General features: G+C 43.2%; 1 protein-coding gene across 5 annotated transcripts in view; it reads left to right on the forward strand.

Annotated features, from left to right (window-relative positions):
* SORBS2 (sorbin and SH3 domain containing 2) overlaps nt 1-13,423 on the forward strand; it is a 155,691-nt gene that overhangs the window by 99,290 nt on the left and 42,978 nt on the right. For 2 of the 5 annotated variants that reach the window (XM_045588945.1, XM_045588946.1), the window contains 5 exons: nt 1,172-1,238; nt 1,892-1,936; nt 4,438-4,627; nt 7,111-7,225; nt 12,993-13,151. In XM_045588945.1, coding sequence (XP_045444901.1) covers nt 1,172-1,238; nt 1,892-1,936; nt 4,438-4,627; nt 7,111-7,225; nt 12,993-13,151 — 576 coding nt within the window. The remainder of the gene's footprint in view (nt 1-1,171; nt 1,239-1,891; nt 1,937-4,437; nt 4,628-7,110; nt 7,226-12,992; nt 13,152-13,423) is intronic. The other 3 variants (XM_045588948.1, XM_045588949.1, XM_045588947.1) reach the window with 2 other exon arrangements.

Below are 13,423 nucleotides of genomic sequence, written 5' to 3' on the forward strand. Positions count from 1 at the left end.
TTGGTGTTCCCTATAGTGCTTTATTGAGCATTTCTTATATTGTAGGCATTGTTCTAGACCTTCCTGTGTACATCATCTCATTCAATTTCCATAACAATCCTATGATGTGGATATAATTATTTCATTTTCAAAAGGAGAAAATGAGGCTCTCAAAGGTTACCTAACTTATCCAAATTCATATTGGTAGGAAACAGCAATTTCAGGACCTGAGATATGCATCTAGGTTGATCTGACATTAACTATCTTCTCACTTCTATCACCTCAAAAGCCTGGGCTGCAGATGGGGGCACTTCTATGCTCAAGGAATTTACCATTTAGCAAAGCAAATGTTATAAATGTTTTATTACCAGGTTAAAAACATTTTTGAAACAACATCTCCATTTTTAGAATTGCTCTCAGATTCTGGATTGTGTCTCTACACTTGGTACTTTAGTAACTTCGAGTAGAAAATATTCAGTTTTTCTTTCTCTGAACCTAAGTTGACCAGAATGCAATTGGAGTAAAAAATATTCCTTTGTTAAGGAATATTTAGCCTCATTTTTTATCGCTGTGGGCACATGTTTTCAGTCTATACAGTGAGGTGGCTGTTTTCCCGCCCTTTTTTTCCTCATAAAAATAATGTCTTAAACAGAACACTCACTAAAAAGGTTTTTAAGGATAATGATAATTATCTCCAAAAGGAGTGAAGGACACTGTGATACCCTATACCTCTTATTCAGTGACTTTTATATAAATACAAGAGGCCCAATGCACAAAAATCATGCAAAAATAGGCCTTCCTTCCCCCCGCTGCCAGCATTGGCTTTCCTCTGGCACCCAAGACCCGGGCTTCCCTCGCAGCCCTGGCTTTGTCTGGAAGGTCGTCGGAAGGTCGTCCGGAAAGATGTCCAGTTTAATTAGCATATTGCACTTTTATTATTATAGATGTTTGTGCAAACATTAACTGTGAAGTGCTGGATAAAATAAAATAAAAAAACCATAGCACGTATAATGCTCTAATTCAGCCTAAACTCACACAAGAGGTAATGTATTCACACACTGCACGCATAATTGGGTAAATGACTGGTTTTGTCATTATGAGATAGATTTTTATAAACCAGAGAACATAAATTTGTTATTTAAATAAAAGATCTGGAAGCAGTTTTGTAACTGTTGGACCTTCTCTTTTATAGACAGTTGACAGACCGAAGGACTGGTACAAGACGATGTTCAAGCAAATCCACATGGTGCACAAGCCTGGTATGCACGTTGCTCCATGTCCCCATCGGGTCCTTGTGGGCTGAAGGATGTGTATGTGTCTTCCCCGTTTACACAGTTGGTTCACCCCAAACGTCAAGACCTTAACAAGCTTCCTGGCCTCCATTGGTTCTTGTGACCATGCCTCCTTCTATCACCCCTTCAAACCCCAGATCCTGTGTCCTGCCTCACCCCTCACCTGCCAACAAGCCTCTTAGGTGGTGCCCTTGACGAGGCACCAGCTGCTCTGGTCTCTTCCCTTCGTCCTTCTTTGTCTGAACCAGTGTAGCCTGTTGTCCACTTAGACAGACTCATTAGTCCTCTGTCCACGTGGCTGCTCCCTATCCAGAGACTGAGCATAGGGAGGTCTCGCTGAGTTGACAGAGATATTTAAAGCTCTTTCTAAAGAGAAGTCAGGCCCCAGAAGAGAAGGCTGGGAAATGAGGCAAAGGTACTGACCTTGGACACCTAAAGAGCAAATGGGTTACAGGCTGTTTCAAAAACAGCATTTAGAGGGGGGGAAAAATTATAGTATTTTGAGCTAGGCAAAGTACACCGGTTTCTAACAAATGTCTGCTGTTTCTGTGAAGTTCTGCTGTCTAGCTGTGGTATGGTGACACAATCTGCATTACCATCGTGTATGTTTCGTTTTCTAGATGATGACACAGACATGTACAATACTCCTTATACATATAACGCAGGTAGGACGGCTTTCCCGGCTTGCAATGAGGATTTTTCAGTGCTTGCCACGCTTGGAAAAACTTCAGCCTCACTTTTTACCGCTGCGGGTGCATGTTTCCCTTCTGCACAATGAGGAGGCTGCTCTCACCCCCTTTTTTCCTCACAGCATGCCTAACAAAAGGATCGATCTCTTCTCCTGGAAAGGAGAACTAACACTGTTGTAGAGCCTTCATTCCCGTGTTAGCTGATGCTCAGCCTCAGGAATGTGTAACTCCGCTGTGAAGGCCGGCCTGAAAGAACACACTGTAACGGGCACAAAATGAGATAAAGATCCCCTTTTATCAGAGCAGAGAGGGAGCGCCGTTGCGTAAGATCTCTCAGATACTCTTCACGGCAAACAAGTCCGGCACAGTGTTCTGTGACCTTGCCCAGGCCTTTGCTCCAAAAGGCACCCATTCATGGAAGGCTTGTTTAAAATCCCACTTTACCGGCCACTCTTCTGACTCAGAGTTGCCCAGGTCATAATGAGCAACTTCCATCCCGGGCTTTTCTGCTTGCGCTTGGGTGTGGAGGCATCTTGTGAAGTGGTTGCAGGCTCACGTGAGGGAACCCCTAGAAACTGTTTCCTGACGTGACTTTTGTCAGGGAATCCCACACAGGCCCTCCTGTCCCTGCTCAGCCGCGGGCTCCAGACCGCTGCCCGGGGTCTGTTCTTTCTTTAGAGCAGGCTCAGCAGGTGGGTCTGTCCTCCCCTTACGCATAGTAGCCCCACAAGGGGTGCCCTGCAGGCCTGGCTCAGAGCTGCAAAGGTTCCCCTCTCCTGGACACCTAAGAGCCAGCGCACAGGCCCTTGAACTCTTGGGGATTTTGCTACTAGTCTCCAAAGACGAATGGAGAAGTAACGAAACGAGAAAACAAACGAGCGAACAGAACACGCATAGAGGTGACAAGCCCTTGGTTTTCTGCCCCCGATATTCCACGTTTCACAGGGGTCCACTAGATGTTGCCTCGACGTTTCCTCCTCACCACAGGAACTCACCTCCCATGCTTAGCTTGTTAAAAAATCAAAATTTCAACTGAGTGCATTTTGAAGATCTCATTGGCTTTGGTCAATGATTCATGAGTCAGGCAGCTTCCCATCTAGCAGACAGAGTAGCTCCGAAGAGCTGCACGACATGAAAGACGTCACAGGCAGAAGGGAGCAGGACAAGGAAGGTGGAGCAGGCGAGAAAGTGGATGGTCAGTTGAGGTCACCTTCCTTAGAGGAGGGCTGGGTCCATCAGGCCGATGACCTAACTAGTGCTGACCAGGTGACCAGGTGTCTCCGGCTGGTTTAAGGCTCAGTTTCTGAGAGAGGCCTACCCCGGAATTAAGTTGAGTCCAGTTTGTGACGTGGGATCTTTGCATAAGCAACTCCATTGGGGGCCTGTTTTTACAATAGCAAGCTCTGAAGCTGAACCCAGACAGTAGAATTGAGGCCAAAAACAATGTGCGGACATCATGTCTTTGTACTTGTCGTGGCAATTTGCATGGAACTTTCGAGAAGAAAAGTGAAAACAGACTTAGCTCAAAAGACTGAGGTTGCAGGAAATTCAGAATGTTTTGCATCCATTAATAATTAGTCGATCAAACAATAGCTCCATATAACCTTGCGGAGCCTTTGGAGGGAGTTTTACTGTTTAATCAGTAGACAGAGCAACTGCAACTATTGTAGTCTCTTCCTTTCGACTTGCCCTCCATCCCGCTGTCCTGGGTCTTGCTCTTTCTGCCTCTTTTTCGTTTCTATGTGATCCATCTCTGCTACCATCTTTGCCTACCGCCCAAACCAGTCCTTCGTGGCCCATTCTGGTGCTTTCGGTTCCATTATATCCTAGACCAATCCACCATCTTCTAAAATCCCTTCATTACTAATATATGTTTTCCGCATTTGGCTTTTACCACGTTGCCAGTTATTTTCCAACCGAGTTCTATCTGTGTCTCATTTCCCAGATGCGCTGCAGGCTTACTGAGGGCTTCTGTTTCCTTAAGCCTTGCAGGGCACATACATAATATCTTTCTCGGTGTTGTGTTTCATTACAATTAACATGTCAGTTGTCATATATGAACCAGAGCCTTTAAAGCAATAGAAGATATTTGGAAACAGTTCTGTGAAGCATTTTTTTAATCTTCCTCTGAAATCTTAACTATGTCGTTAGTTTATGTCCTCCAGGAGAAAGTTTGCTGAGTACCTGTAAGTTATGCCTCATCCTCGTCTGAATGGTTACTAATTCTAAAATGATTGACAAAGATTTACTGTCGCCAATGCTTGTGTACAGAGTACAGCAATAACAAATTAATCTCTTCATAAAGATTAATCCATTAATTGCTAATGATCACCCTGCCCCATGCATGCAGTATGGAGATGCCTATTGATGATAATGTGGGCAAAATCACTGGCTATTTTAGGGGGTACGGAGAGTTTAATGCACTTTTTAAATGGCATTGGCCCCTGTTTGTTTTGTTCTGCTGTGTCTCGCCACAGGCCTGTTCAACTCACCCTACAGTACTCAGTCTCATCCTGCTGCGAAGACCCAGACCTACCGACCCCTCTCCAAAAGCCACTCGGACAACGGCACGGACACTTTTAAGGATGCGGCTCCCCCGGCCCCTCCCCCACAAGTTCCTCCTCCGGTCCCACCGCTTCGACCCAGAGATCGGACTTCCACAGAGAAGTAAGGCATTGCCCCCCAAGGTGGCCCGCGTTTATTTAGCTTCGTATAGAAATAAGGCCGAGGGGCAGTCAGTAGAAGAACTGGTGGAGGTAGTATATGTATAATCTTCAGCCAATACAGGCAGTCCTCGGGTTACGTGGGACTCGACATACGTGGTATCATGGTTACATCACCATCTCCCATTTATTTATAATAAAAAAAGTTCCATCATTTCGACATATGTACATATGTGCTTTATGTGTTTTATTATTTATTTAGCACAAGTAAAGGCCAGGAATTGCTATCTTTCTTTTAAAAATTTTTGACTGTTTGACTTCATTACTGCTGTGTGTGTGCACCATGTGAGCGACGTAGGTGCTTATGATTTTTGCTTACGGCAAAAAATCACATTACGTTGCCAAAGGAACGGATCTCCGACATAACCTGAGGACCTGCTGTACATGTACCTCATTGACCCCCTCCCCGCTCTATTGAGATTATAGTAGACACCTTTGCTATAATATTATAGTGACCTAAGTTAGTTCATAATATTATAGTGACCTAAGTTAGACCTGGCATAACATGGGCACAAGATCTACTTTTTAATTTTTTTTTAAATGCATAGGAGACAAATAGGAAGAAATCATTGACGTAGTCTTTTTGGCCTAGCACCCCAGAGACTACGCAGTTCCTTTTCAGTTTCCTCAGACTTGAAATGTTAGGCCTATTAATTATTTAAAATTCCCCTCTGATACACAAAAATATGTCTTTGAAAGCAGGAAAATTATTCATGAATCATAAATAAGTCATTAGTTAGTAAGTGTCTACCTGTGACTCATTTCCACCAGTTTTTCAAGATGATCCTAATTTTCATTTTCCCCACAGATATGTTTTTATAGAAACTATCCTCACAAAAATAAAAATTTGTAAACACACTTATATGGCATCACTTAAGAATTAAGATTATGACTAATAATCCAATTATAGGTGATCTTTATTGAGAGTATACTATGAGCCAAGCACTGGGCGAAGTACTTTTCCTCTATTATATCATTTAATTCTGAGAAGCCAATGAGGTAAGGTTTATTTTAAACCCATTTGAGAGAGAAAGACACTGAGATTTAGAAAACTGAAACAACTTGCTCAGCTCATACAGAAGAGTTCAAACTCACCTCTGACTGAAATCATGGCTTGTGTTATACCGGCAATAAAGAAGGACATAATAATTATTCAGTATTAATACCAACTATTAAGCACTCGCCTACCGTACCAATGTCAAAACTATTATATTCAACACCGCCTGGTATCATTAAGAGTAACTGATGGTTGTATAGGGTATAAGATACCACGAAAATGGACACACTTCATATGTGAGAAGATTCTCATTGTACCAGTCTTCTTGTGATGGGTTTTATGTTTAGAATGGTCTTAAATTTGATAAATAACTGTCTAGACATAGATGGTATCTCTGCCATAAAACAGAACCAAAATTGACTCAGAATTCAATGTATTATTTGTTCTATGTGTTTAGTAAAAACAAATCTCTCGTTAAGAAATATGCAAATCTCTTAAACATTTCAAAAGCTGCTGCATATTATTCCTCAATTTACCAGAATGCCAGCGCGTGGCCCTAATTCTCCTGTCCTTAAAGGCATTTCTATTCCCAGCATGCGACAGGGTCAGCATGCCATCCCTCCCAGGGCTCAGCATGGCCCCATCTAAAGCCAGGCAAGTCCCCTTCCTCTGGAAGGAAGCCTTCTGTGGCACCAGCCGCCTAACACGCTTTGTTTTTGAAGTGCTGTGGCCGCCCCCAAAGAATATCGGATCAGGACAGAGCTGGTTCCTGGGTCTCCCAGGAGATGGGGTGGATGCCTGGCCCTGGTTTTTCAAGGTTAACACAAAAGCGGGTCACCCGCCCCCACAGCTCGCTCCCATGGAGGGCAACCCAAGAGGTCCCTTGGTGCTTCTCACAAACCATGACGCCACTTGAACAAGATCCAACGTGGCGTGTGCATGACTCCTGTCACTGTGAGTCAAGGATGGCAGGTCAGAGCGGGGGGGAAACTCACACCGCGTGATGGAGCGGAAGCACCGCTTATTCCAAACACAGATGCCCACACTGCCCTTGCGCCTGGCCTAAGGATTTAGCTGCAGCGCCCTGGCTGCATGTCCCCTGAGCCTCTGTGTGAGGGTTTGAGCAGCAGGAGGATGACATCAATGTATGAAAGAAAGAAAACAAACAAACAGAGGAAAACATAATATGAAATAAAAGAAGTGACTTCCTCTAAATCATTTATGTAAAACAACACCTAAAGGTGGTATTTGGGACAGATTAGCTTTTGATCCTATGAGACTCTGTTTAAAAAATAAAAATAAAAAAAAAATAAAAATAAATAAATTTAAAAAACTATACAAAAATTCACCTTGAAAGCAGCCAGTGGATAGATTTGACTGCTTGGAGCCCAGAGAATTACGTTCACCTGTAACCTGTCGGCTCTTTCCAGGCATGACTGGGACCCTCCGGACAGGAAGGTGGACACGAGGAAGTTCCGTTCGGAGCCCAGGAGCATTTTTGAATACGAACCGGGCAAGTCGTCGATCCTGCAGCATGAGCGGCCAGTAAGCACTTGTCCCCAAACACGATGCCTGCCCTCAGGGCTCCGTGGGTTCCCACGGAAACCCGGATTTCATGTCGTTCAGCAATGTTGGTGGCCAAGGGGCTTTCCTCGGCATTGCTTAGAAATCATGTTTGTTTTGTGTCATGTTTTGTGCCTCTTGTCTCGGAATTGAAGATGCAGCTTCTAATACGTATCGTTTCTACCAATCAAATATAGGATGAAACTATATTTGCATGTCACTGTAGCCATGCCTAACCATAGCAATGAGTTTAATTGGGGGGGGCGGGGAAGAACACTCATTAATGCAAGACTTAATCGCTAGTCTACATCGCCAATGAGAAAAATCATTCATGAATCTCTTGGATACAAATGCTCCCAGGTAGTCTGTCCCTTCATTTCTACACAGGTTTGATACCATTTCTAGGACTTCAGGGGAAATTTTCCAAATGTCTCTTTAGAACAAGTTGGTCTTAATGGATTCTTATTAAATCTCTCTCAGGTTACCGAGCCTCCAGCTTCCTGTTTGTCCATCTAATGGATCAAGAGTAAACTTTGCAGTATTTTATGATTATTTCTTTAAATCCTCTGCAAAGAAAAAGGAGATGGGGAGTACCTATTTGCTTCCCCAAAGTGCGGTTAACAGGCCGGCTCTTGCTTGGCCCTCCTGGTTTCAGGTCCCTGTCTTCCTTTCTGGGCCTGTTTTCCCTCCCTGATCGGTGCCCAGGGATCTCTGGAACTGTCATTCCTCTGTCCCAGTCTGCCTTGAGGGAAACAGTTGATGTCATTTGCAACTTACTCTCTGCCTTGTCTTGTCTTTTTTTAAATATATATATATATATATATATATATATATATATATATATAATTGATTTTTTTACAGAGAGGAAGGGAGAGGGATAGAGAGTTAGAAACATCAATGAGAGAGAAACATCGATCGGCTGCCTCTTGCACACCCCCTACTGGGGATGTGCCCACAACCAAGGTACATGCCCTTGACTGGAATCGAACTTGGGACCCTTCAGTCCACAGGCCGACGCTCTATCCAGTGAGCCAAACTGGTTAGGACTGCCTTGTCTTGTTTTAAAAGAATTTAGGTGTCAGTGAGCAGGAGAGAGTTTTCTTCGGTAGCTCCTTTAAGAGTATCCAAGAAACCATATGATCATATTGAATGCAGGGCCAGCCCTGAAATTTGGTTGGAAACCCTGGCTTCACCACACCCCAGTTGAATGTCCTTGATTTAGTTTTTGAAACCCTGTATTTATGGTTATGTTCTTGAGAAACAGGTTCAAGAACCTCATAATCACATAATTCATAGTGATGTTTATCTAAGCCTCTTTTTTTTGCCATTCTACAAATAACTCATATCTTTCAGAGTAACGAAATTTTAGCAGAAAAACTGAAAAAAAAAAAAAAACGGAACATGCCTGAGTTGCAAGCTCCATTGCAAATGTATACCCCATTTACTAGGTTATGTGATTGAATTTTGTCATTTCTAGGATGAGAATTGAGTGAATCATGAGGTCACCATTGCATAAAGTTGAAAATCACAAAATAATGTCTCAGATTTAAGTGTCAATACCAAAACGTTAATAATCATTCTAACCGTTTATGATACTCTTCCGATGATGCATGTTGTAACCATACTGAAATGTTTTGATGGCTGTGGAATCAGGGAAAAGGATATTTCTATTATCGACTCACTAAACAAAATTACTGAGCACTGATGACATGCCAGACATTGTACTAGGTGCTGGAGACACAACACAACAGTGAACAATACAGCCTCTACCGCAAGGAACTCGGGGCTGTCATTTAATGGAGGTGCAGGGCAGGCCTGCCTTTGTATGAAACAGACCAGGAGACGGTGAAAACAGGCACACCTAAGGAACCCTCCCTCTGCCCCTTAGCAGCTCACTCGTGGGCTCTACCACCTGCTCTTCACATGGAAAAGCCTCATCTCCCTTCCCCAGGACACCAGCCCTGACTCCTCAACTGTAGGTGCGGAGCGCCCCCTGCTGTGAGCCTGGGGCATTTCCCCTCACTCACCACACTGAATTGTAATGGTCTCTGGTCTGTGTCCCTCACTCGACTTGAAGCTCCTTGAAGGCAGGGACCATGTCTGGTGCACCAGCTGTATCCTCAGCACCTGGCACAGTATCTGGCACAGGATAGGTGTCAAGCGAATACTGGTTGAATTAAAACGTAAATGAATGAATATAGGTTTTACTCTTGATGTGAGTGGGTAAGTTGGTGAGACCAAATCCTTGTTCTGTTGCTTTTCTGCAGAGTTGGTGACAAGAAGGCACAGTGTGTTTCCATCAAAAATCACATGAGAGATTACTGCTATTAGTAATTGTGGTCCACTAATGCCATGGTGCAGGGCATAGCAGGGCAGGACTGTGTAAACACAAGTCCTTCCCCAGACTCTGGCCTAAAGGAACCCCTTCTTACTTAGGAATACATAGAATATGCATTGATGTTCCTTAACACGAAATTTTAAGTGAATGCAGTTTTTTTAAAGTGCATAAATGTTCATTTGACTATACATTTAGAAATGTTGAATTAATAGCCCAATGTTTGAGCTCAAAAAGTACTTTGCAATCACCAGGAATCTATTTTAACCGACTTGAACCACAATTTACTCCGTAAGAGAATCATACAGATTCTCTACTGGGATTCTATCCATAGGAACTTTGCATCCCATCTGGACTCGATTGTTTATAGGCGAGCCATAGGAAAGTAAAATAAATTTAAATACAACACTTATTTAGGACCTCTCTATTCTTGATAAAAATGGAAATAATAGGAAAATGTTACCTTTCTATGCAATAGCTAAGCCAGCACATAATGATAAAAGCAGAAGGAATAATCGCTAAAAACACTGTGTAGAGTTGAAATGCAATTAAATCTCAGCGAACTTAAGCTTCTTTTTCAATGAAGATTTTCATTAAAAACTTAAACTCTAAAAATTTTGGAGGTTTCATCTAATGGTTTAAAGCATAAAGTCACAACATGTATAACATGGAACCACAACAAATACAAAATGTCAATGCCATTAAAGCTTAAAAATCTAATGAGCACAAAATTTAAAGAACCAAATCTCTATGCTGACACTTCTTCTCATTTGAGCAATATATAAAAGTTATATGTCTGTCATGAGAATAGTAGAATTTCTATAACCTGAAAAGCAACTAAATGCTTTTAAACTGTAGAAAACATACCCATTTTACAGATTGCTCACCCTTGTGTGACAGGCAGGTTTAGATTTTCATAAGCACTTCCTTCTGCCTTTATGGACTTTTGTTTTAAGCACCAGTTTGCTAGCTGTTCCGGAAAAGCCAGAAATACGTTTAGAAAGATATGCTACAATAGTTCTGCTCTTGTCTTTTATGAGCAAGGAGAGCTCTCCTATGAGTATCTAAGTGTTAATATTCACGTCCAACCACTCAGAGGAACCTTCAAGTTACAAGTGGAAAGTGTTGATTTAGTGAGATTAGGAGTGTGTATGTCTGTTGGCTGACTGTCCATGTGTCCATCACTATTGTCTTCAGGCCTCTGTGTACCTTAGCAGTGGGTCTAGGCTGCCACCTAACACTGTTAACTGTCACATGATTAACAGGATTCAATAGATCAGCCACAGCAGAGAGAGAATTCCAGTTCTGCCGCTTACAGCTTCTTTACCCTAAAGACTCAAGCACGTGCCCCTCATCACATCCCAGTGTGAGAGATAATGACCAGTTATCGCTGTTTAGGGTGTTTCCTCTATTTTCTATTGGCATGGATTCCCGATAGCTGCCCACTGTGACTAGACACTGGATTTTTAATCTACAAAATCATAATTCAGAGAAAATTGCCATTCTAAGGTAGGGTAACAGGACAACAGACATTCTGTTCCCCTTTCAGTATTGGAGAAGAGAAATATGTTTCTGTAAGACAGGATTTTGTATATCTGTCTTTCTAGAGTTTCTTAAGGTGGAAGTCTAAGTGAAGTTGTAACCACTTGTAAATACATGGTTTGTTTGGTGAATGTGCTGCCCTCTGCTGTTCAATATGTGTGTGTGTTTTATTTGTTTCCTCTAAGAAAAATTTGTCTCCCTCAAAGACTGTACTTGAAAGCCGAGATTATAAAACCAAGAATTCACCATGTTTTTTAAGTATATAACATTAGGAACAATGAGATTTGAAGAAGGCCAAAGATTCATTTTTCTGTGGAGGAATGATCAGGCCTCTTTAGACAAAACAAAATTTGCTGAAAAATTCGCTCTGATGTCATTTTCCCTAAAAATCCTCTCCAGCGAACTATTCCATGAAGTAGTTCTATGCTTCAGTTATTATTTAAATATGTGTGTTTTCTTATGGAGCCCCACCTGCCACAGGCTTTGAGACTATTGTACAAACATACGGTCCTATTCTGCTTTCATCCCTCAGCATCCCACCCAAAATATTCCCCACGGTTACTCCATGGCTTTTATCATGATGATTACTGCACGCGCCAGATAACTTAGACCCTGCCACTATTTTGCCATGATGTCCCAATTTTTCTGTTTCTGTCTGTAGCTACCATGATAACCTCATATTATAAAATATTGGAATAGAAAGCACCTCTCTGAAAATCTTTTGGATATAATATATTAATAAATATAGGCTATATATTATTTTTACACTATGGGGGAGAATCATTAAAACACTCTGACAAGCTAATTTCAAAATAATGGCTTTTGTTTGAATACGGACTATCTCAAAGCATCCAGGGTTACAAAGAATATGTCCTCCTCTGATCGGAGGAATGGCTTTTAGGGACACAAAGGGGTCTTTTTCTGACTTAAAATTGTACTGCCCAATTGCACAATGTTTAATTAGTCCCATGTAATAATCACCAGAGAAGGACTAACCCATATGCAGTACCGTAAGCACCCATTTTTAATAGAAATCCAGAGCCCAGAACAGTGTGGTTCAGAGCTACTTGAGAGCACTGGGATGTCAGCAGGTAACATAAATGCTCTGATGCTGAGTTGGCTCTTATTCAAGTAATTGATGTATTTTGTCCAACAGTTTATATTAACACTCCTCGTTTTTCTCTCTTAAATACAGTAACCACGAAAGGGGAGCAAGTCGATTATAAACTGGCTTTTTCTCTAAATTACAAGGGTAGATTTTCTCCCTTGCTTTCTGCCCAGCCATAAGCCACCAAGGTGCTGTGAAAAATATATTTTAAAAAAAAACTAACCCCAACCAAACCCACTTTCATAGCTCAAGGTCTACAGGAAAAAGTGATCCTTGGGGTATCTCATAAAATGTGATCTTTCTTCCTTTAAAAAAAAAATAATAATGTTTTTATTGATTTCAGAGAGAAGGGAGAGGGAGAGAGAGATAGAAACATCAATGATGAGAGAGAATCATTGATTGGCTGCCTCTTGCATGCCCCCCATTGGGGTTCAAGCATGCAACCGTGGCGTGTGCCCTGACCAGGAATCGAATCATGACCTCCTGGTTCACGGGTTGACACGCAACCACTGAGCCACCCAGAGGGACAAAATGTGCTCGTTCTTTACGCTCTGAGAGGCCCCTTGCCTCCACATCTTTTCAGTGGTCCAGACCATCTTTTCAATGGTCCACACCATTCTTTCAATGGTCCACACTATCCCAAGTTGTTCTGCCGGGACCGCCCTCCCTTGCCTCAGGCAGGGCCGCAGCCGCTGCCCTGGTGTCCCCTCCACGCCCTGAGCACCTCTGCCTAACGAACCAGTTTCTCCTCGCCTCTCTTACAGCCCCCCCTCCCAACAACTCCGCCACCTGCTCCCCGGGAGCCCGGCCGGAAGCCGATTCCTATGTCACCCTGTGGAGAAGTCACTGGTAGCCCCTCCCCTCCGCCCAGGAGCGGGCTCCCCACACCAAGCCCGAGCACCCCGGCTCTCTCTCCCATCTGGGTGAGCTCCCTCCTTCCTTTGCTTTCCTAACGCCTGTCAGGACATGTAGGTGTTGTCCAGGGGCTGAAAGACAGAGGCTGGCTGCTCACCTCCACCTCCACCACCTCCACCTCCACCTCCACCTCCACCTGGCTGCCCCTCTGCCCCTCACCCAGACCCCAGCCTTCCTGCCAATGGACCCCTAACCGCCTCCAGCACCTCACTCCTCCCTGCCTGGATCTCCCCCCACCTGCCCTCTGGCTTCCCGGGCTCCCACCTCCTGCACCTGAGTG

Source organism: Pipistrellus kuhlii, unplaced genomic scaffold, assembly GCF_014108245.1.
Source record: "Pipistrellus kuhlii isolate mPipKuh1 unplaced genomic scaffold, mPipKuh1.p scaffold_m20_p_3, whole genome shotgun sequence".
Taxonomy (NCBI): Eukaryota; Metazoa; Chordata; class Mammalia; order Chiroptera; family Vespertilionidae; genus Pipistrellus; species Pipistrellus kuhlii.